This window comes from Alligator mississippiensis, chromosome 3, assembly GCF_030867095.1.
Source record: "Alligator mississippiensis isolate rAllMis1 chromosome 3, rAllMis1, whole genome shotgun sequence".
Taxonomy (NCBI): domain Eukaryota; kingdom Metazoa; phylum Chordata; order Crocodylia; family Alligatoridae; genus Alligator; species Alligator mississippiensis.
In genome coordinates this window covers 237,981,215-238,005,633 of record NC_081826.1, presented here as the reverse complement: position 1 = coordinate 238,005,633, position 24,419 = coordinate 237,981,215, and the positions used below count along the sequence as shown (strand labels likewise).

Here is a 24,419-nt window from a genome sequence, read left to right as displayed (position 1 = left end):
GGGGTATAATTCCCCTGAGAAGTATAATACTATAATATAATAGTTTTGAATAAATTTTGGAGAAAGAATAATTGAAGACAGAACTAAATGGATAATGAGATCAAATGCATCATGGGTTTTGCATGATGGACCTGATAATTGATTTGTTCAATAAGAGATTGATTTTTCCTATATCTGGGTTTCAGTTAAGCATTTCATATAGTTCCATACAGAAAATTATTAGTGAAGCTGGAAAGGATGGACATTAGTAAATGCAAGGAACAGGCTTAAAAAGAGGTGACAGTGGATATTTTTTAGAGGAGACCTATCAGGCTTACTAGTACAGTTCCTCCAAGGTCAATCTTGGGACTAATCTTATTTAGGAGGATTTTTGGTTTAGTATTTTTACTCATGACCTTGGCACAAAAAGGCTGCTACTGATATTTGCTCATGGAATGTGTCATCGTTACAACAAGATGTCCTTAATAATTAGAGCAAAGGACATTGGATGACATGTAATGGTTCAAAGTGCAAGGCCATACACTTAGAGATTACTAATAATTTCTACTATAAACTGGGAGCTCTTCATTTGGAAGTGACTGAGGCAGAGAAAGACCTGACTGTATAAAGGGGGTTCATAGATTCATAGATGTTAGGGTCGGAAGGGACCTCAATAGATCATCGAGTCTGACCCCCTGCATAAGCAGGAAAGAGTGCTGGGTCTAGATGACCCCAGCTAGATACTCATCTAACCTCCTCTTGAAGACCTCCAGGGTAGGGGAGAGCACCACCTCCTTTGGGAGCCCGTTCCAGACCTTGGCCACTCGAACTGTGAAGAAGTTCTTCCTAATGTCCAATCTAAATCTGCTCTCTGCTAGCTTGTGGCCATTGTTTCTTGTAACCCCCGGGGGTGCCTTGGTGAATAAATACTCATCAATTCCCTTCTGTGCCCCTGTGATGAACTTATAGGCAGCCACAAGGTCGCCTCTCAACCTTCTCTTGCGGAGGCTGAAAAGGTCCAGTTTCTCTAGTCTCTCCTCGTAAGGCTTGGTCTGCAGGCCCTTAACCATACGGATGGCCCTTCTCTGGACCCTCTCCAGGTTATCCGCATCCTTTTTGAAGTGTGGTGCCCAGAATTGCACGCAGTACTCCAACTGCGGTCTGACCAGTGCCCGATAGAGGGGAAGTATCACCTCCTTGGATCTATTCGTCATGCATCTGCTGATGCACGATAAAGTGCCATTGGCTTCTTTGATGGCTTCGTCATGCTGCCGACTCATGTTCATCTTGGAGTCCATTAGGACTCCAAGATCCCTTTCCACTTCCGTGCCACCCAGCAGGTCATTTCCTAGGCTGTAGGTGTGCTGGACATTTTTCCTCCCTAGGTGCAGCACTTTGCATTTCTCCTTGTTGAACTGCATCCTGTTGTTTTCTGCCCACTTGTCCAACCTGTCCAGGTCTGCTTGTAGCTGTTCCCTGCCCTCCGGTGTGTCCACATCTCCCCATAGCTTTGTGTCATCTGCAAACTTGGACAGAGTACATTTCACTCCCTCGTCCAAGTCACTGATGAAGATATTAAAGAGTATCAGTCCAAGGACCGAGCCCTGCGGGACCCCACTGCCCACACCCTTCCAGGTCGAAACCGACCCATCTACCACAACTCTCTGGGTGCAACCCTCCAGCCAATTTGCCACCCACCGGACTGTGTAGTCATCCAAGTCACAGCCTCTTAACTTGTTCACCAGTATGGGGTGGGATACCGTATCGAAGGCCTTCCTGAAGTCTAAGTATATGACATCCACCCCTCCTCCTGTGTCCAGGCGTTTCATAACCTGGTCATAAAAAGAGACTAGATTGGTCAGGCACGATCTGCCTGCCACAAACCCGTGCTGGTTTCCCCTCAGCATAATTTGTCCTGCTGGGCTCTCACAAATGTGAGCCTTGATAATTTTTTCAAAGACTTTGCCAAGGATGGAGGTGAGACTGACTGGCCTATAGTTGCCCGGGTCCTCCTTCCTCCCCTTTTTGAAAATGGGGACCACGTTGGCCCTTTTCCAGTCCTCCGGGACTGCCTTTCTAATGTGGAGTGTGCTCCTTTTCCTGCAGATCTTCTGATCATAAATTAACCAGCTACTTCCCCATTGTTGCAGCAGCAGGGCATTTGTAGTTTTCTTTTATCCCCTGCTCTAATCTGTGGCATGTTATTTGAAACACTGAGAACACCATATATTTTTTCTCCTAGTTGTGCGTGACAGTTTGAAGTGGCACTTTTGGGGATCCCTTCTGTTACTGATTCTCTGCAAACACAGGGGACTGAACTTGACACCTAGGATGCTCCTTCCATTCCTTTGGTCCTATGTTCAGTTTTGTGAAAGGAAAGCTATAGAGACAAATAGAAGGTAATCATGAAGGAGGTAGAAAAACTTCTTAAAGCTAAAGGGTAGCATTGTCACAAGAACAAATAAGTCTAACATGACTATGACTGGAGATTGAAAAAAGGTTTCTAATTGTTATCCCAGGCAGCTTCTGGAGCATCCTTCCACTAAGTGTAATGTGGGGGGAGGGGAGGGGGGAAACCTGCCTGGTTTTAAGACTGGATTTGTGCAAGGGATTGTATGACAGATGTTTGTGACAACAGACGGAATGACCGGTGATATTCCAGGCCTACATTACTTCTATAGTAGCAAAATCTTTGGTTTAGATGTAGGTATACCAGAGGAAGAAAAAGCTGCTTTGTGAGTATATCAAGGGGGAGATGCGACTTTTTTTGTATAAATTAGGGGCATCAAATGTACAGCTCAGTCCAGATCCAGCCCATGGGGTTGCTCTATCCAGCCTGTGTTGCTCCTGATGAGTTAGGGGATTTGAAGTCAGGCTCAGGCACAGAAGCTGGGAACCTGTGGTCCTGTTGGACATGGTCACTGGTGGCAGGGGGGTGAATGAGGGGTTGCTGCTGCTTAGCCCCCAGCTGCTTGACCTACCTTTGCCGTTGCAAGTGTCTACCGCTGCTGCTCCCACAGTTCTTGGCCCTGCTGCATCTGCTGCTTGCCCTGCCACTGCTGTGACCCTCACAGCCACAGCCTCATCCCTCACTGCTTTTGTTGCTTGCCCTACAGATCCAACCCATAAGAGTCCCATGGTCTGGATCCAGCCTAGGGCATGGGGTAGGTTTGATACCCCTGGTATAAACTGTAGTTTATATCAAAAGTATGTATAAACTATATCTATGCTAGCAAGGTGTGCTGACAGATGTACTGGCAAAGCTCTTAAATGTAGATAAGGCCTACAGCAGTAAGAAAGTAAAAACCCTTGAATTTTACTCTATATTTTAAACACCATTGTTTTCCCTTTGTGTAAAGGGTATAAGTAAGGAATAAACATCTTTGGAATAATGCATCCCTTTCTCTTCTCTTTTTTTTTTTTTTTTTCTTGGGCATTTTAAAATCAGAGCTGGTTTAGGTGGCAAGTTCAGTGGTTATTTTCTTTCCCCGTAAACATTGTAAGCCATCTAAGTGTTTGACCAGTTATTACAATAAAAAGAATCAGATCAGACATGTAAAAATTTACTGACCTGCTGTCAATCAAGCAACATCACCTCATTAAAAATGTCTGCCATGCTTTTTTCCAAGAAATCCAACTAGCATTTGAAGTTGAAAATCGGTTTTTGATTATGTTTTGATATCCTGTTCATTGCTGTGAAGGTTTTAATGCTATTTTCATTATTATAATATCCAGGCAATTTCTAGTAATGCATTAAGTGATGGAACTGACATCTGTCATGTTTGTTTTCTCCAAGGAAGAAGTATATGGCATATGTGCACAGCATTTTTGTTTTTTGTAAGAGCATGTTGCTGTGAGTATACATTATCTTATACTCAAAGTAATTGGTTTTTTTCAAGAAGAAACAGGAATTACTTAGATGTTCTTAGCTATAATAATTTATTGCATACATTTCCTATTACCATAGTAACTAAATACGATTTACATAATTAAGTTAAAATGCATTATTTTTCAGATCCATACAAAAAACTCCATTAAATTAATATTAAGTTTGCAACATGCAGCTCTGGCAAGTCATAAAATGGCAATGATGAGTCTGTGTGCTTGTGCTTTATAATATTGTCTTGAATGACAGGTTGACAATGGTGGTCAGCAGCAAGATGGAAAAGTCTATGGGAGAGAGACAATTATGTTTGCACAAGGAAATGCAGACTGACTAACTTAAGAGGAACCCAGCAAATCAGCATAGTGGCAGATGAAACCCATTACCAGCAAATGCAGGGTGTAGCGTATACTAAAAAGAGTAATTCAGACTAGTTGGGTGCTCTAACGGCAACCACTCTGGAAAAAAAAAGACCTGGTGTGAAATCCGGGTCCTACTGAAGTTGATGAGACTTTTGCCATTGACTTGGGTGGGGCCAGGATGTTACCTTTAGTCTTCATTATAAACAGTTTGCAGTAAAAAAACCCAAATAAAGTTATGCTGTATAAGAATGTGATGGCAAATCATACTGAAAATAATCTAGCTCCATTAGATAAACATGATGCAGACTTGAATAAAATACTGTGTTCAAGTTAGTCATCCTGTCACAAAAAAATATGGGAACAATAGAAGATATCTTAATATAGGCAATAAATTACTAGAAGAAAGGAAAGACTTATGCCTTAAGAAAAGGCTGGTGATATTTAGGTATAAATAAGTAGTAATAAGCCCAAGGAGAAGATTTATATGAGAGTGCATGAGATGGTGAAAAATATGACTAATGAAATAAATATTTGGCACTCGCGTAACAGATAATTAATGGTGTTTAAATACAACATTATTCAAAACTGACTATTGAATTGGGTTTTATCTATTTTGCTGTCCCAGGGCTGAAGTGTCTGTCCCGTGGTTCAGACCAGTAATTCAGGGTAAATTTTGCAATGGAGTAGATGTGGGACAGAAGGTATCTTTTTTTTCACTTGCAGTAGTCTGCATGTGTTTAGAATGGCTAAAGTAGTCACAAATTGTGATGGATGGTGTTATTTTTAAGATGGATTGTATATTTGTTTTGAGAGGCTTCATGAAGCAATAAATTAGGAGAAACTTCAGTAAAAGCAATAGACTTACCTTACCATAAAGTAGGTATAAGTTTGAATTATGCCCCATGTTTAATTTACTTAAGTAGCTGCATAGTCTACTAATAACCAATTTTTTGACCAGAAAGTTGCTTTGAATATCAATAGTGGTTGTACTGTGGTTCTCTGGTGGATTCTGTTCTTTTAAATACTTGCCAGTAGCTGCACTTACATTATTTACATTTACAAAACAAAATTCCCCAACTCTTAATTTTAAGGCCACTTGGGCAGATCTTATTAAACCTGTGAGTTGAGTAATCAGGCTGTCTCTTGACTCATCAACTTTTCAATGAGAATGCAGCTGAAGTAAAGCGTGCCTTTGGAAAGTCCTCCATTGCCTTCTCAAATTTACTGGGCTCTGGGTTTCAGACCTTCTACCTATTGATTTTCCATCTACCACCTAGATATTAAGCCTGTTTGTTGGTTTACACTCACTTTGTTAAAGGTAATCTTTTCAGTCCATGTAACCTGCTGTATTCTCTGTATTCACCCCAACTGAGTGTAACAGCCCTAGAAGGTGTTTGCTTGCTTAGTCTGCTATTAGCTGACCACAGGGAGCCATCATGGTTCTGGTAACTTATGTTGAGAACCTAGCATAGAGCATGATTTTGAGAGGGCCATCTGAAATTGACACTGATGTGAAAATATTTAGAAAAGGTTATTGGTAATACCAATCATTTGGATGGCTGTCCAGTACAGAGAGCATGTTACAAACCAAAAGACCAAATGTTGCAAGGCAAAACATGGTAACAGCAAGTCTGGTACCTCTCCTTTATCTTACTCTGCCATAAGTCTGAGAATTTTTTTTATTCAGGAGATAAAACAATTGGGGTGATACTTCAAGACAGTGCCAACTTTGAGGATCTATCTCTGTAGCTTAACAGGTCTAGTACTTGATCTGTTGTTCAGGCAATAGTCAATGAAAAATCTCCTTTACATACATATGTAAAATTCAATCATCAGTCTTTGAAAGTTACTACTACTTCTAGTCTATCTCTCTCAGCAGATTAATATCTTCTAAAGCTTCACTAGCCTGAAGTAATGTTAAAATCAATACTGGTAATGAGGCCCCCTAAATTGGTTACCATTTGTCATTTTCATTAGCTCCCAGAATATTTTTCCCTGTGAAATAACTCTGAAATTTATGATAATATGCGTTTCATCTAGCGTAGTCGTTAGCAGAAGAGTTTTAGATAAAGATGGTGTATGAAAACATTAAAAGTTTTAGGCTAGGTCATCACCCAGAATTTAAAAGGACAGATTCTTTTTTGTCCACAGGGACATGTCTACATGAGATGTGCTGTGCAGTTGACTAATTAATTGTGCAGTAAATATCTCAGCATCTACATGTGTGCCCCTATTAGGGTGCATGAAACTAATAAACTCCACAGCAGGGTAGTACTTGTAAATGCAAGTACTACCCTGCTGCAGAGTTTTTTTTTGTGCACAGCAGTGCATGTGTAGTTGCTGACAAGGCTGGCTGGGGTACATGGATTCTTTAGTGTGGAGGCAGCCTGCTGGCTATCCCCACGCTGAAACAGACATGATCTAGGCAACCCCTCTGCAACACATTGAGCCTGGTCAGAGCAGCCCTGGGACAGCTCTGCCACCTGGGGCTGCTATGACCTGGCTCGGTGTGCTGAGGTCCAGGCATGTGCATAACCTGCATGGCCAGGAGCTTCCTGGGGTCAATAAGCTCTGCAGTTTGTTTATGCACTGTAACGGCACATGTAAACATGCTCAGGGAGGAGGGGACGTGCGGGGGGAGATAGGGGTGGTGACAAGTTCTTACATTTTCAGGGCCTTTCTCTTCTGCTAGACCAAGGCGCTTAGGACTCTTGAGGAGTGGGCCCTAAAAGAACTTTGAAAAAATGTTCTATGACATTTGACACTGGGTATATGAGTTCCTGGACACTAGAAAGGGATGAGGGAATGAGATGCAGAGAGGAGGACAGAATAGACACATTTCAGGAATAACCAGAGATAAGGGAGCAGGACCCTGCATAGTGATTGAGTAGTATTCTTTGAAGTTGACAGTCATACCCTGTAGTGGGCAGATTATGGGCGCATGAACGGCCAAAGTGTAGTAGCAAGTTTTCAGGCAGCAGTAGGGATGCACTTGTTTTTTTGAAGTGGTACTCCACTGTGCTTGCTAGAACAAGTTCCTAATGCAGTCTGAGGTTCTGCACTGCTGCTAGTCTGCACTAGAAGTGAGGGATGTTCAGTGACTGCAGTATGCAACAAGTGTTTGTAATCGTCCAGAAACAGATGGCCATTCCTCGGTCAGAAACAGCTGTAGAAATGCCCTCTTCCATCTTTCAGCAGGATACATATAGAAGGTGTATAATATTAATACAACCACAAGCAGGAACAGCACATTCATGACTTGGGCATTGATTAGAACAGATAAAAGCAATGTGGACAGCATGAAGTGCCTTAGTTAATTCTGTTGGTAAGAATAATTTGTGTGCCCAGCTAGAACAGGCGAGTTCTCCCACAGTACACTGCAAACCAGTTCCTACACCAGCTCAAATTAGTGAAGTGCTAAGAATGGCACTAAGGCAGGGAAGTGTAGAAGAGCAACTCACAAAGACACTCTAATGGACTCAGAGGAACAGACTTCCACCTTCAGCTTCCTCTGTGCAAAAATGAAGTTTATTTTCTACCTATGGAGACTTTTTACCATCTTTAATTTTCCCTGAGCCTGAGGAAGGGCATGTGTGCCCGAAAGGTTGCAGAACAATATATATTTTTTTGCAATTTGTTTAATTGGTTTAATAAAAGGTATCATCTCTGAACCAAGAGTTCTAGAGTTTTGCATTTCTTTTTGTCTCAGACCAACACGGCTACCAAATACATCCCCGAAAGAATGCCACTAGAATTTCTGGGGGCATCTTACCAAACCCACACTGATTCTGTAGTTACATGGAAGTAGATGCATGTGTAGGTCATGTACAGCTTTTGCCAAACAGGCAGACTTGGCAAGTATAGGTGTTCATGCACAGGGGCTAGGTCCACTAGGTCCTAGTATATTCTGAAGTGTAGACCAATGCCCAGTGAGGCTGATGACCTATTACTCCACGTCCTCTCAAGAGACAGTCTTCATCTGTTGTAAGCCAAAGTGCATTAGAAGAAGCTACGCTCTGGGGAACAGGGATTGAACTTTCAGTAGGAATAATCAACTTCAGGAGATTCTAATTCTACACAGGGGATATACAGTAATTTTCCTTAGCGTTCATACTTGAAACCTGTAGCTCCTGTATTTATGTAGCTGCAAGAAAATCTCTTTGGTTATCATGGTTGTATGGAAAATATAACCCAAGTGTAGTTTAAGAGCTCCAGATTAGATGCTTCTCCCCTTACTATTTTTATCACTTAAAACTCATCAGAGATTTATTACTAAGCTGCATTTTGGGTTACCTGACCCATGAATTTTGAACAACTGGAGTTGCCCACACTGAGCCTCTGGGCAGGCTCCTCCTTATAGCTTCCTCCTCTGTTGACTTTTTTTTAGAGCCACTCCTGTTAAAAATAGGGGAAATAAGTAATGTATGAGGCCAAGTGTAGGCCCCTTTCTCTAAGATCATTTAATCTTAACTAATTTATAGTGAATAAGAGATTCCCTGTAGCCATTGTGCAAAATCATACATGAAGAATTTTAAGAAAATCAAATTATATTTCATATATTTCAGACAGAGCCTTTTCAGATATTTAAATATATTAATTCTGGATATGGATAGCAGTTTAACTAGTACAGATAAATTGCTAAAGTAAGGCGTGGTCACTATAGCTTGCAAAGCATTCAGGTACCTTTACTGTTTATGAATTTTTTTCCTAATGACAAACTGTAAATTCCCTAAATTGCATACTATAAAAAAGAAAAATAGCTTGTCTGTAGTAACTGTGTGTGGTTAGCACTTGTGAAGATTAGGTATATTAGAAATAATTTTGGAAATACATCTTTGTGTTCAAAATAAAAAATGCCTTATTTTACTGGAACACTTTTATTTATCATCTTAATTTAAGAAGGGAAAGTAATAAATTAAGGATAGCCTACAACTTAGAACCATTTTTAATCCCTTTTACTCCTTTTTTTTTCCTTGTGGTTTAAAGACTTCAAGATTATAGCTGTTGTCCAAAACAAAGCCTAATAGATACAGTACACAGTAATGAGAAATTCATTTCAGAGAGAGAATTGCTTTTCAGTCTTGAGGAATGAAATTAAATCTGTATTGTTCTAAAAGCATCCCTCTAGGGTTCTTGGAAGAAGTAAAATTGCAAATGATATTTCATCAAGGCTTGATTTCCCTGTTTGGACATAAAGCAGGTCACATGTGCTTACTGTTAATATTGGAGCTCAACTGTGCATATGAGAGGAAATTGGTTTCTCATCAAAAGCCACAATTGTACCATGTGTCCTACTTTAAAATTGTCCATTCAGAACTAATTTGGTATATAAGGAGAATGGTACAGATGCATATGGTGCTCATGTGTCAATTTTTTCTAATGCAGTGGGCAATAGGTTAATTGAGGGGGTCAGGTGCAAGTGTTAGACTGTTAGAATTGCAGTATTGCCATTATCATTAATAAGTCTTTGTGCTTTTGGAAATCGGCATAATATTTAATTGCTTGTAATAACTAGCAAAATCAAGTTACCTTTCCTATAAAAATTGCCTGTCAATCATTTTTCATACAGTGTATCCTGGGTATAGTTATACTAGGTTTTATTTTTTTAGCAATGGGATTTTTATTTTGACACAAAATTGTCCAGAGACATTCTTTAACAAGAGGAAAATACAAGAAGCTTTGTTTCATAAATATGTAGCTCTATTCAGCAGCTCTAATGCAAGCCTGGATTTTGTGTCATTGGTCTTATTCCAGATTTGCCTTTCTCTGTCAGCACAAACATTACCAAATCACTGCTAGTTTGTCTCTACTATTCTATCTTTTTATCTTTTATTTAAATTTAAAAATGAAATGATCTTGAAAAATGTGTGGTTAAATCAATCATAGCAAGCACTTTAGTGTATATTGTAAAACAGTTTCTACTGTAAGTTGTTACGGTTAGGCTGTTCATGAAAAATGCACCTTTTGAAGCTAAATTTTTCCAAAGGGTGCCTTGAGTAAAACAAACAGTGTCTGGAGTCAGAAAAGGTTGAGGACCCCTGTTTTATAAGGACTGACACTACAGAAATAGCAGTAAAGGCTAGCAAATCCCACATAACATCAAAGTCAGGAAAGAATGAGGAGGCTAGGATGCAGGAGATTCTTTTGGTACTGCTTCTGGATTCAGTACACCCGTTGGTATTGATCTTCTCTTGTAGGGATGAGGCTAGTACAGAATCAGGTCTGTAATAATACCAAAGCACTTCCTGGCAAGGCTATTCTTTTCAAGAAGAAAATCCCTTCCCTTATGATTTTTCAGTTGATGCTAATAAGAGACCTAATCTTTTACAAATCTAAATCACTGCTGGCTGTTCAAGGCTGGCACTAGACTTGTCAACATTCAGTGAGTTGACCATATTCCTGGGATGTGGTTCTTTGGGTCCTCGTGGAAATGCTGGAACTCAGAATTGCAGGCCTTGAGAAGCTGATCTGCAACACTAAGGTAAAAAAAGAGGACTCTCTGGGAGGGTGGAGCTGGGCTGGCCTTGCTGCTCAGCCTCTGGGTCCTGCCACAGGCTCCCTCTGGGTCTTACTGCCCCTGCCTGCCTGTCAAAGATGACAGGCATCCAGGGGCAGATAAAAACTAATTATCTAAAATGTTTAGGGGCCCTGCAGGCTGGATAAAATGGCCTGGCAGGCTGAATTTGGCCTGTGTGCCATATTTTTTCCCACCTGTCTTCTATCTTGATCCACAATGGGCCTCCTAGTCATGTTGGTCAGGCAGGAGAATTTGAGGTCAGACCAAAGCACATGCAGAGGCTCCAAGCAATTTGATCCATGTAGGAGGAAGTTGTACTTCCAGTGTTTGTAGCAGCTGCACGTTGGCCAAGTATCAGGCTTTGTTGGCCAAGTATCCCATGTAAGAATATCATACCCTTCCTCCGAAAGTCATAGAAGAAGAGATTAAGAACATAAAGAATGAAGGCAAGCTGGTAATCAAGATAGACTTGGAGGCAGTCAGAGATGCATATGGTGCTGTGACCCAGTCACTGGCCATCTCTGTGACTTCTTCAGAAATCTGACTTCTTTAGATATATTGTGTAGGAGAAAACAGTTATACAAGCAAAACTGACCATGAGTTTGAAGTTTAGAAAACAAGACAAGTACCCACTTGTCTGACTCTTGAAGCCTGTCAGTGGTTTTTAGAGGTCAGCCTTCTTGTTGATTCTGTTTACCAGCCCTGACTGCTTGAATCTTGGACCCTTCTGCAGCCTGGGAAAAAGTCCAAAAGGCCTTTATTCTATCATAGTTAGACTCTAGGAATGCCCCCTCCCTCACTGTCCACTCTGTATCAACATTATTTTAATTGCTGGGAGTTGCAGAATCTTCCAGAAACTTCTTGTCTCACCAAGGCACCTGGATCACCTCTGGCTATTGGACCATTTCTCTCAGATGCCTCTGCCACAGAGGAGTGGATTTCCATACTACAAGCAGACAATAATTTGGGCATGTGCTAATTACCTCACTTGATTTATCTTTTAGTTATATCATGAAATTACAAAAGTACATTTATATAAAATACTACATAATGCATACAGATATAACATTTTCAAAACTGAACCCAACTTCTCACTGGCTACAAATAAGAGACCAAACACCACAGGAGCAAATCTAATTTGGGAGAATATCCATGCACCCCACAGTGAACCCCAAAGGCAACTTGTTTTGGCTAGGTGCAGACAGTCAAAAAACCCGAGGCTGAATGGATTTAGTTTTTGCAGGTTAGTCTAAGCTGCACAGACTAAACTGAAACAAAAGTGAACAGATATTTATCTTTGATTCAGGAAATGCAGCCACATGCCTGCAGGGCTCAGGCCAGAAGCTGGGAAGTGCTAGAGCATGGCTCTCTGGCTGTATGTTCACTTCCTTTTCCTGCTGCCCCTGTGGTCTGTGGGATTTGCAGTCCAGAATTAAAGCAGCAGGACTCTGACCCAAATCACTTAAATCTGATACTACATTCAACCAGATTTATCTTAAACCAGTTTCAGCCATTTTGAGCCTGGTTTATGTGCATGGAGCTTCTGTTCTGTTACAGGTTTAAATTAGTTTCTGATCACTTAGAAGTTGCACATAAAGTAGTTTGTCCCTAGCCTTTATGGGTGAATCTATGCCAACTTGCTTTTGCAGGGCTCAGCATTGTTCACCACAGATAGTGTTCTGCACTTATTTAAGGGCACAAGCTATTCTGTATTCTCTGGATATTTACTCCCATCCACAATCCAGATTGCTCTTACTCCTTGCCTAGACACTGTACACTGTCCAACTATCCAATACATACGGAATATTTGACTAAAGAGTGTGTTGAATTAAGACTGGATCATTAGCCTTCTTCCTCAGCAATGTAGCAATACTATGACTCTTCATCAGATTTGATGAGATGGTTGAGTGGCTTCCTGAAACAAGCATTTAATCTTGAGAGGTTTTTAGCTGCTAAAATCTAAGAATTCCCTACGGGGCATGTGTGGGCTCAGGTTTTTCAAACTATAAGTCAGTCAAATTTGGGCATACTTTCTCAGGGATAGGGAAAGGCACAGCACTACTAAAACAGGCTTTTCCTTTAATACTTCTGCTTAAAGAAGGAGGCACGAGAGCTCAAAGGGCATAGTCCTCTTTTTTTTTAGCTTTATAAAATATATTTTTCTCTGGCCTCATTCTTGGAAATAGCTGAACCAGTTTGAATTTTGTTTTTTTGGAATGCTTTAGCCAAAGTGAGGCAAAGGGCCAGTATGGAAAATTTCAGCCCAAGAAGTCAAAGTTTAACAAAGTTTTATATGCAAGTGAAAAGAGATGATATGACAAAAACATTCAGTAACATTAATTTTGGCTTTATTACCAGTTCTGCCCATAAGGAGTGTGCTTTGTGTTCAACTCTAATGTATTGCTAATATCATTTTATATTTCTCAATTATTTACCAGTATCTTGAGATAATTAAGGGCAATTGCATTTCATTAGGTTGGTAACTTCAAATACTTTGTTGGGCTGTTTGTTCTCTGTGCTGTATAATAAAGTACAGATGCAGTCTATCCATAGATGGAAAAGACCTTATTAAATGAGTATGTTATAAATTAGACAATCCTTTTTTAATTTTATTTTTCAACAAGAGCAGCAGAAATATCTCTGTTGAGTAATTCACAGTTTGAAGTCATCCTTCCTAATTATTAAGCAACAGCTTACTTATTAAGCACAAAGTCTGAGAGGAGCCATAATGCATAGTGACATGGCCCTGAACTATGAAAACTATGGAATATCTCTACAGTTTGCTCAGTGAGTGAAATATGAGCTAAGGGAGTATTTCCCAAGTCTCTGATGGCATGGGGTCAAGCCCTTTTATCAGTCCCTGGCAGAATTTGGATTGGGAAAAGTTGGTTCTTGCTGGTGAGGAAAAGTTGGATCTGCTGGTGAGGCAATGAGATAAGGGAATAAAGTTTGTGAAATGGCCTATGAAAATAGCTTAAAGTAGGGGTACTCAAACTCCAGCCCACAGTCCAAAAGCAGCCCACAGGGCCTTCCCATCTGGCTCATGGGGCTCCCTACAGGTTGGGAAATTCAGCAGTGGCCATTTATACAGCCACCCTTCCCCCTGTCAAATTCCCAAACTCCAAGCCCTGTGTGCCTGGTCAGGGCCAGGCTGGGTCCCCTCCCCACGGCAGGGCTGGGTTGGGGATGGGCCATGCCCTCTTCCTCTGCCCCCCCCCCATAGGCTGGGTCATACTCCTTTCCCCCCATGGGGCTTGGTTGGGGCCAAGTCAAGCCCCCGTCCACTTGTGGGGCTGCGTCACGTTCCCACCTCCTCCCCTGCATGGGGTTGGGAGAAGTGTCCCTGCCTGCCACGTGGGGCCGGGCTCAGGCTGAGTTTTCCCCTGCCCTGCTCCATATGGCCAGATAGTAGCTGTTGTGCCAGTTCCAGACACTGGATCAGAACAACCACCCAGCCTGTGGTTGGAGCAATCATTGCCCATTTGGCCTGCTGGGAAAAAAGTTTGAGCACCACTGACTTAAACCTACAGAATGTGATATAGCTGATAGAGGAGGCAGCCAAAATCCTTTTTGATTCTGGCTGTTTGTTTTTTCTTTTTTTTTCTTCCCCTTTTAGTACATACCTTGCAAATATGCAATGGGTATAATTTTCCATCTACTGGAATGTCCCATTACATATTATTTAAAAAAAAAAAAAAAAAAAAAAAGGAGAGTAGAGCTAGAATGGAGTTCATTCCTGCCTTGAGCAAGGGACTGAACTACATGATCATCCCATGAACATTTCGTATATGGGTGAGACTTGAGGGTTTAAGCTGATCTTTAAATCAAGCTTTTTACTATGCTTTTGGTGACTGGGGAAGATCCAGGGCAGAGGGGTGGATTGTTGCAGTTGCCTCCAATCTCCACCCTCCCTTCTTCCCCACTTTTGATTTCTTGTCCATCCAGAGTTTAAAACTCAGTACCTGGCAGTCTCAGCATCATTTCTATGTAGGCAGCAGTGGTAGTCAGTTGACTTCATGGCTTTTATAATAGATGATAGACGTGCACAAAGAGTGGTTGTTCCTTAAGGACATGGTCCTTGAAGCATAAAGGAAGTCCATTCTCATGCGGAGAAAAGGTAACAAGACGGGCTGGGAAGCCCTCTTGGCTAAACACGGAAATCACGGTCCTCTTAAGAAAGAGGCTTATAAACAATGGAGGCTCAGGGCAGGCCCCAAGGAGGACTATTCCATGACAGCCCGCATTTGCAGGGAACAGATAAGGAAGGCAAAAGCGGTGACCGAACTTAGATTAGCAATGGGAATCAAGGACAACAGGAAGTTCTCCTTTAGGTGCATAGGGAACAGGAGGAAAACCAGTGGGAGTGTGGGGTCATTGCTCAGGAGAGCTGGTTACCAGCATGCAGGAGAAAACTGAACTCCTGAATGACTACTTCGCCTCGGTCTTTCACTGAACCAAGGGGAAAACAATGCCAGGTAGAGTACAGGATGAGCATGGTAGGAATAATGGCCTTCCTACTATTGCCATAGAGTTGGTGCATGACCAACTAAAAACATTTAACACATACAAGTCAGTGGGACCAGATGATCTTCATCTGAGAGTGCTGAAGGAGCTGGCCGAAGTCATTGCGGAAACTCTTCCACAACTTGTGGCACTCTGGAGAAGTCCCTGAGGACTGGAAGAGGACCAACGTTGTACCCATCCACAAGAAGTGCAGGAAGACCCTTCAGGGATACAGGGAAGACCCGGGTAACTATGGGCCAATCAGCCTAGCTTTCATCCTAGGGAAAATCCTAGAAAAGCTTGTCAAGGAGTCTATCTGCGATAAGCTTGCAGAAGGTAAGATTCTGAATGACAGCCAGCATGTCTTTGTTGCAGGCAGGTCTTGCCTTACCAACCTCATCTCCTTCTATGACCAGGTAACTTGCCACCTGGACATGGGAGAGCAGGTTGACATTGTATACCTAGACTTCCAAAACGTCTTTGAGCTAGTATCCCACAATGTCCTCATGAGAAAATTGGAGGATTGTGGGCATAACTCTGAGGCAGTCAGGTGGGTGAGAAACTGGCTGCAGGATAGGGACCCAGAGAATCATAGTGGATGGATCTGTGTTATCTTGGTGAGAAGTGGGCAGGGGTGTCCTGCAGGGGTCAGTGCTTGATCCAGTACTTTTCAACATCTTTATTAATGATTTGGATGTGGGGGTGAAGAGATCACTGGCCAAGTTTGCAGATGATACCAAGTTACGGGGAACTGTGGCCATGCTTAAAGATAGACTACAGATACAGGCAGACCTAGACAGGCTAGCAAGTTGGTCGGATCAGAAGCTGATGAAGTTCAGTGTCGAGAAATGTAAACTGCTCCACCTCAGGACGAGCAACCCCCAACACACCTACAGGCTTGGTGGCACCAAACTGGCGAGCACCATGAATGAAAGGGACCTGGGGATAATAGTAGACCACAGTATGAATATAAGCCAGCGGTGAGATGCTGTAGCTAGTAGGGCTAATAATACTCTGCCATGCATTAATTGATGCATCTCCAGCAAAACCAAGGAGGTGATTCTTCTGCTGTACTCACCACTGGTGAGACTGCAGCTGGAGTCTATTCCAGTTCTGAGCACCATACTTTAACAAGGACATGGACAAGCTTGAGAGAGTCCAAAGAAGAGCCACCTGTATGATCAAAGTCTTACATGGCAAGCTATATGAGGAAAGGCTGAGGGATCTGGGACTCTTCAGCCTGAAGAAAAGAAAGCTGGGAGGGGACCAGATATCGGCTTACTGCTACACTAGGGGAGTACATCAAGGGCTCAGTGAGCAATTGTTCACCAAGGCACCTGAGGGGACTAGGAGTAATGGCCACAAACTCCTGGAAGACTGATTCAGGCTCAACGTTAGGAAAAACTTCTTCAGAAGTCAGAGTGTCCAGACTATGGAATAAGCTCCTTCCAGAGGTGGTGCAGTTACCTACCCTGGAAATCTTCAAGAGAAGACTAGACGGTCACCTTGCTGGGGTCACTTGACCCCCTGTTATTTTTCCTGCTTGGTGCAGGGGGTTGGACCCGATGATCTTCCAAGGTCCCTTCTGGCCTTACAATCTATGAATATACCTGAATCCTTCTATAAACTTTGTTCCACAGGTGTCAATGAACCTCTCTCTTGTTTTTTCATGGTCTTGATGTTCAAGCTAGCCTTCCTCTACATTCTGCTTGCTGTTAGCTGCTGCTGGTGATACAGTTACTGTTTCATAGCCCTGAAAATTGTGTTTTAATTCTAGCTAAAAACATTCACACAAACAGGTGTGGAAATTAACTGTCAATGAAGCATTGGATGCATGGTCAGGATGCAAAACCAAGGATAGATTTTGTTTTATGAATCTGAAAAAGAGACATCCATTTAATTCTAATGACTGGTGGACTAATAAGACAATACTTTATTAGTTTTATCTGGTTTGGGGTTTTTTTGTATTTTTAGACAGAAGTAGTCAACCAGGGGTATGCAAAACCAGGGGTATGCTTACCCTAGGGGGTATGTGTGATGGGCAGGGACAGTGCGCCGCCACACACCATCCTGCGCAGGCACCATCTGCCCGACTGCGCACAGGGATTGGGGAAGGTTGCATGCGGTGGCTGCGGAGTTGGGGGGAGGCCATCCCTGCTTCCCCCGTACTCAGTTGCTGGGGGTACACCCCCGGTCATCATACACTGACCCAAAAACGTTGAAAACCCCTGATACACAATATAACAAATTGATGAACATTCCAATACATTTTTTTTTTTTTTGGTTTTTGCTGCAATCCAAAACTGAATAATATAGTCCTAGGCCCCTAATTCATTAGTAAAATATCTAGTTGTTTGTTTTTTTTTTTAACTTGAGAAAAAATGAGTTGTATTATATGTGATAATGCACCACACCATCGGCACCCCCCCCCCACCTTCTTTCAAAATCCTAGATCCACTCAAGGACACAGGAATGCTTGAAGCCCTTTAAAAAAGGGGAACGGTAAATTCTAATTGTTGTGTGAGAACTAGCAGTGAATGATTCAAAGGAGGCTAACCTGCTCTTACTTTAACACTCCTTCATCCAGGGTTAAAATTGGAGCAGGCTTGCTGCATCTGAATCGTTCTCAGCTTGTTCACACACAATAGTTAGACCATACCAGCTGCTGCTTTTTTTAAATGTTCCTTTTGAAAGGCTACAAGGGTTTACATGTCCATACCCAGTTTATTTTTGTTTTGTTTTGTTTTTATTTATTTTTCTTTCTGTATTTTACACAGATTATTAAACCAGAAGTTTGTTTCTTTTCTGCACTTGGGTGGCAGATGATACTTTTATCTAAACTGTCACTCAGTTCCTTAATTTTAGGATTCCAGATTTCATCAGCTTTGAATCTGTCTACATAACTTGATTAATTATAGCGAACAATTGTGTAGAATTTTATTATTATTATTTTCTGTCTTTTTTAGGCAGCTGATATGGAGAATATTGCATTGCCATGGATGATATCAGGAAGAAACTTGGTTAAACAGCCAGTGTCCCTATTTGATATTTGCTATGGGAAGATAGAAAACTTAAACCTACATTATGTGGTAAGAACTGAATCATAAACCAGAAATATCAGCAAAGCATTTCAATTGTTCGCTCTTAAGTTTTTGGATGAACTTCTTCACTCATTGTTTCTTAAAACTGATAAGCATTTATTTAATATGGTAATGTATGGCTAGTATTATATTTACCATTATTGGAACTAAGTCTGGGAAATGGGGAAAAACTGAATAAGGTAATCTTCACTCCATGAAAAAAGTAGAATAAGACATGAGATTCCTAGGTCCACAAGAATTGGGTATGATTACAGCTGCTTTTATAACAATGATTCACTGCTGATCCTTGGGGTGGGGAAAGAGGAAAGGTCACCCACCATATCTACACTGTGCAGAAATCTTAATAGCATATAATAGATTGGCTAGTACACCCACATTCTTCCCCTGCTTCACTTTTGTTCCCACACCTGCTTCCAGTCTGTAGGGAATTGCAGAGCTCCATCAAAGAGAATGCTGTTTGCCCACTAGGGACAGACATTACACACAAACCAGCTTAAGTGATCAGAAACTGGTTTAAACCTGTAACAGAACATAAGTTCAGTGCACATAAACTAGTTTCAAAATGGCCAAAACTGGCTTAAGATAAACCTGGTTGAATGCATCAGACGTAACTGATTTGGGCCAAACAGGTTTATGGAACTTCTGTCCTGGACCCCTTCCTGGTTTAAGCTAAATCGCAGTCCCCCAGCATCCCAGCATGCTTTTCAGCCCTGAGCTGGGCTGGGCTGTTTGCTCTGGAGAGCAGGGTTGGCCCTGCCCCTCTCTTCCATAGCTGGAGCACTATCACTGCTCTGGCTGGCTGAGAAGGGGGTTGGGGACTGCAGGCACAGCAACATCTGTCTGGCTTCCCCCTGCCCCTACTCACCTCGCCCACTCACTGCTCAAGCAGGGATGCTCCCCTGTCTTCCTCCCCTCTCTCATAGCATGGACGCCAGCCATCATCTGGTCATAGTCATGCTACCTCATGCTAACTAATGCTGAGAGGTGTGTGTGTGTCCAATTTCACTGGGACAGAACAGTATCTGCTTGGGGTTTTTTTGGAGCTAATCAACAAAATGTCCCTCCATTCCTTCCTTGAAAAAAACTGTTTAAGAAGAGCTTGAACTAATGAGAGAAGCTTTGTTTTCTTGATGGGCTCATGAGCTTTGTGTTAACAACTCCCTGCTGGGTTGCTTGCCTGTCAGCTTTCTGCAGACAGTATGAAGAAGCAGGGAGAGGGAGATTGAAAAGCTCAGTATCATCAACAGATCCATGCACTCCACACAAGCAGTCTCCCCTCTCCTCCCTCTCTTTGCCTCAGAGTGCTAGTTGAGGTCCAGGGGATGGCAACATTCCCCACCCCTTGAGCAGCAAGTTGGGAAAAGCCTGGTGAGGGCTGCTTCCCACTCCCCCTCCAGGCACACCCTGGCTGGGGACAGTGCAGGCCAGGGTGGGGGTGTAAACCTTTCCCTAATCATAGCATCCTGCCGGGGCCTGGCCACACCACCCTAGCTCAGCATTGTGGATGGGAAGGGAGGGCTCACTAGCTCCCCCTAGCTTCTAGCCTGAGCCACTGCAGTCATGTGCCTGCATTTCCTGAATCAAAAGTGAATGTCTATCCACTTGCAAATTGGTTCAAGTCTGCAAGTCTGCAAGGTCTGCAAGTTAGATTAACCTGCAAAAATTGAATCAATTCAGGCTAGGGTTTTTTGAATGCCTGTCTGTAGCCTCAGTGTTCAGCTGCTGTGCGCAAATACTAGGTCCGGAGAGACTCCTCAGTTTGTGTCATTAATGTTTATGTATATGGCAGTCTCCAAATAAGTATAAAGATGGTCTTTTGCCCAACAAGCCAAAAATCTGAGCTAGATAGCTAATAACAAATTTTATAATGAGCCATGGGGGTGGAAAAGAAGAAAGAGAAACAAGGAAGAAAGGAAGTTGCTCTTTAATACACAAGAGGTGATGATGTTTTTAATCACTGCTGTTATTCAAAACACATAGAAATATTCACCTAATTAATTTCTGTCTTTATTTTTGTAAAAGAGGGAGCAAGATAGATAAGGCAGGGCAACAGATAATGCTGAAAATGAAATTTATGAGACAAGAAAAATGGAGTTTGAAGGAGGAGAGTGCAGTTGCCATTAGATGTCAAGCTCAAGGAAATACATAAAGAACTGAAGAGAGAAATGGCAGTGCATGGTGGGAGTAGTAAGTAGCAAACACTAGATCTAATCTTTAGGCAGACTATCTCTACTTTTATGATACAATGGATACATAAACACGTTGCTGTGACAGTGGTGTTGTTGTGAAGACTTTGGATTCTTCAGCAAGGGGCAGATGAGGAGGAGCACTGCTATCAAGACATGGGATCCATCTGACCAGAGCTAGAAAGAGCATCCTTGGGTGTCATCTGGTCAACCTAGTGAGGAGGGTTTTAAACTAGGTTCCATGGGGGATGGTAAACAAAACCCTCCAGCAACAGAGCAAATAATCTAGAGGGGAAAGGACAGGAAGAAGCAGTTCAACTCTGGGGTAGGGCCAGAGAGCCACAGGACAGCAACAAGTGATGCAAAAGAAAACAAGTAGGAGAAATGTAAAATACGTCTGATGTATGTATACAAATGTATATGGGGAGTAAGTAAGGTGAGCTGAAGACATGGAGAATAAACAGGATGAGCTGTAAGTCACAGCCTGTGAAAGGAACCATGTCCTGACTGGTATCACAGAGACCTGGTGGGACAGCTCTTGTGACTGGAACATCTACATTTAGGGGACAGCTACATTCAGGGATTTTGAAAGGGCTGGGTTGAGAGGAACATTGGTGGTGTTGTCTTGTATGTTAAAATGCATAAATTGTTCCCTGGTTAAGGAAGAAGAAAATGGCAGATTAGAATGTAGTTGGGTGAAGATAAAAGATGAAAGATATAGCACTAATATAATGGTGAGGATTTATTATAGACTACCAAAGCAGGAAGAGGAAGCAGATGAAGCACTCTTTAGGGGGTGACAAAGCTATCAAAATGCTGAGATGGTACTGATGATACAAAAAATGGTTCTGTAAATATATTGGCCAGAAAAAAAGATCCAGAAGGCTGTGCAGCAACCTTTGCAGCCACAGCACATTGACCACTGTGATCCGCCTCCTTTACCTGTAGCTTAGGGTGTTATGTCTTGTGGTTGTAAGGGCTGACTGTATAGTTTTTTTAATAGGTTAGTTGGTGTGTTTGTATAGGATGGTCTGTTCAGGGGTGATCCTGCCTCTGGCTGGGGGTTAGATTAGCTGCTCTCTGGGGGTCTCTTCCAGCCCTATGATTCTATATGTATAGCCCTGAAGGAGAAGAGGAATTTGAACTGGTGTAGGATGAGATGTTGGGGGCTTTTTCCTCTTGAGGGATTTGAACGATGAGCAGAGAACGAAGCCGCAGGAGAGAAGAATAATTTAAGAACTGAACTTTAGATAAGTTGGAGACCTTACTTAGAATATTCCATCCAGCTCTAGATACTATGGTCAAGAAAGATGAATTTCTATTAGAATAAGTGCGGAGAATGAGTACTAACATGACTACTAGGGAAACAGAAAGTCTATTTTATGAGAGCAGTCTAAAAGACAATGACATGTCATAATGGACACTGTAGGCACAGGAATAAGTGGGATAGAAATGGATTTTGAATTAATTTAGACTAAAAAGTTTGAAGTTTTTTAGGCAGACAAGGTTCTTTGGGTGAACCTTGTCTGCCTATGTCCTTAGACCAACACGGCTACAATCTACACCCCTGAAGTTTTTTAATCATTCAAGGAGTGAGATCCTGGAATGTTCCTTCAACTTTGAAAGCCTAATCAATTGTAAATTATTACCTGGTATATCTGTCAAAGGGATTAAATGACATGTCATACGGGTCTGAACTGGGTGGCCCAAGAAATTCCTTATCATCCTATTTCATATGTTCTTAATTTGGGAATTGGCATTTACAGAATTACTGTAATTGTATGCCTGACTTCTTGCATATCTCTGAAGTGATGAGTATTCCATTGTGGAAAGACGCACAAGTCATAAGATGTTAAAAGCTTCAGAAAGTACTACTGCTCAGAGGAAATATGCCAATGTAAATCATAACAACGTATGAATATGCATTAGTAATGTTCAAATAGTTACACGTGCAAGGTAAAATATAACAGAATTTTTGTGGTATTGAGTGGTTAAACAAGAAATATTTCAAGTAGTATTGGCATTATGAAGTGGAGAATACATATCCAAAACAGCTTAAATAAAGATGTTCAGAGAACATCTCAGGAGGTATTTTTTTAAATTACAGAATTATGGATGGGTTAGCAACTCGGATATAATGAGAACATATTTGAGTCTTGTAATGACTTTTTTCCCCTGAAGAAACTAAGACGATAAGTAGGAACACATAAAAGCTTCAAAATTCTAATGGCTTAAATTCATTAAAATGAATTACACATTTAAGTTCAAAATAAAAAAAATCTGTTATTTATGCACTGCATAACATTTGTAATCATCTAGGATGTAAAGAAACATTCCCTGTTTTGTTTGTGAATTTTAAAATAAGATATTTTTATGATCTAATTAGTTTCTTTATTATTTGTGGTGATACACCTTTTCTGTTTAAATGATTTGGAGTGTGATATAAGCATTTCTATATAATTACAGCATACTGTTATCATGTGTGTTGCATGGAACCTGGGTGACTGACAGATTTGGAAAATATATTTATTGAGAGCTGGTATGAAAATCTAATTTCCAAAATTCCTATTTTTATTTAGTCCTGAAATAAATACCCTCTGGGTGTCAGAATAGAAAATGTAAAAGAAAATGGAATATGTGATGCTGACATGTAAAAGAAGAAAAGGGCAGTTCTAACTGCCATTGTATGTCAAGGGTGTGACCTTTTGAATCTGAACTGAAACAAATGGGCAATGACAGCTTCTGATTTTCACTGATCTCACTTGAAAAACATTATTGCAAATTGTATCTCAGTAGAAGTGCCTTTCATGATGAATTATTCATGAAAATTACTTCATCAGATAGAGCACCAGCTGAGATGGGTTTGCATTGCATATTAACATATATGCAACAAGCTTTGCAATTAAAACCTTAATATCAAAATTCATTTTGCTTAGATAATGTCATACAATGCACCACACTAGGGGCTATGACAAGTATGTATTTGCACTCCTGGAGCATTTTTAAGTTTTAATTAGTGCTGGAAAGAGGTCATATCCTGAAATCATATAGTGAATTATGGTGAGGCATTTCCCAAAGGTCTAAATAATAGTGAATTTTCCCCTTTATTTTGGTTAGTGCACCTAAAATTGTAATTTATATTTCCATCGCTATGTAAATCTCAACATAGACTTTATATTCGGAAAGCTACATTTTAAAGTTCATATGGTAAATCTTATTAAGAGTGGATCTCTTGACTGGTGCTGATGCCACCATTATGTATCCAGTAAATGTATATATTCTTATATTCATCTCATATTATAAGCTTAATATAAGTTAATATACCTATAAACTTATATTCATCTGATGCACCTGCTTTATCCTAGCAATTAATGTATTTGGAAACTGAATAAAATAGATCCCTAAAATCATCCAAATGAATGCATGAATTTTATGAGAGCAAATATTCTTACATTTTTTGCCATCTTTTTCTTAGCTATTGTCAGTGTTAAATGTTTTGATCCAGAGGTTGGTAATTCCTATCATTGTTTGCTACAAACTTTCTGATAATTAAAATTAACATTTAATTTTGTTTGAAATCTCACTTCCTGTTTTTCTTCCACTCTTGTCATTGTCCCTTGTTTCATATAGTACCAATTTCTTCCCTTGTCTGTTATGTGTATAATCATAGCATGCTGGAACTTTAATTATAGAGCAAGGCCACACTGTTATGCATCAATAATCTTGTCATTTTAAACTCCTCATGAAAACTTACTTAGGCTTATAGACACGAGTAGTAAAAGAGAAATATTAACCAAAAAAGTTGAGGACTAAACTTCCTTCCTTCGTCCCCAAAAGTGTGTGTGTGTGCACCTGTATTTAAAATTAGAGATTAAATATGTTGAGGTT

The 24,419-nt window shown here is 41.1% G+C and overlaps 1 protein-coding gene across 2 annotated transcripts in view; it reads left to right on the top strand.

Annotated features, from left to right (window-relative positions):
* Positions 1 to 24,419, top strand: part of LOC102560227 (uncharacterized) — a 233,822-nt gene that overhangs the window by 77,615 nt on the left and 131,788 nt on the right. For both annotated transcript variants that reach the window (XM_019483882.2, XM_019483897.2), the window contains one exon: positions 18,211 to 18,333. In XM_019483882.2, the coding sequence (XP_019339427.1) occupies positions 18,211 to 18,333 (123 nt within the window). The remainder of the gene's footprint in view (positions 1 to 18,210; positions 18,334 to 24,419) is intronic.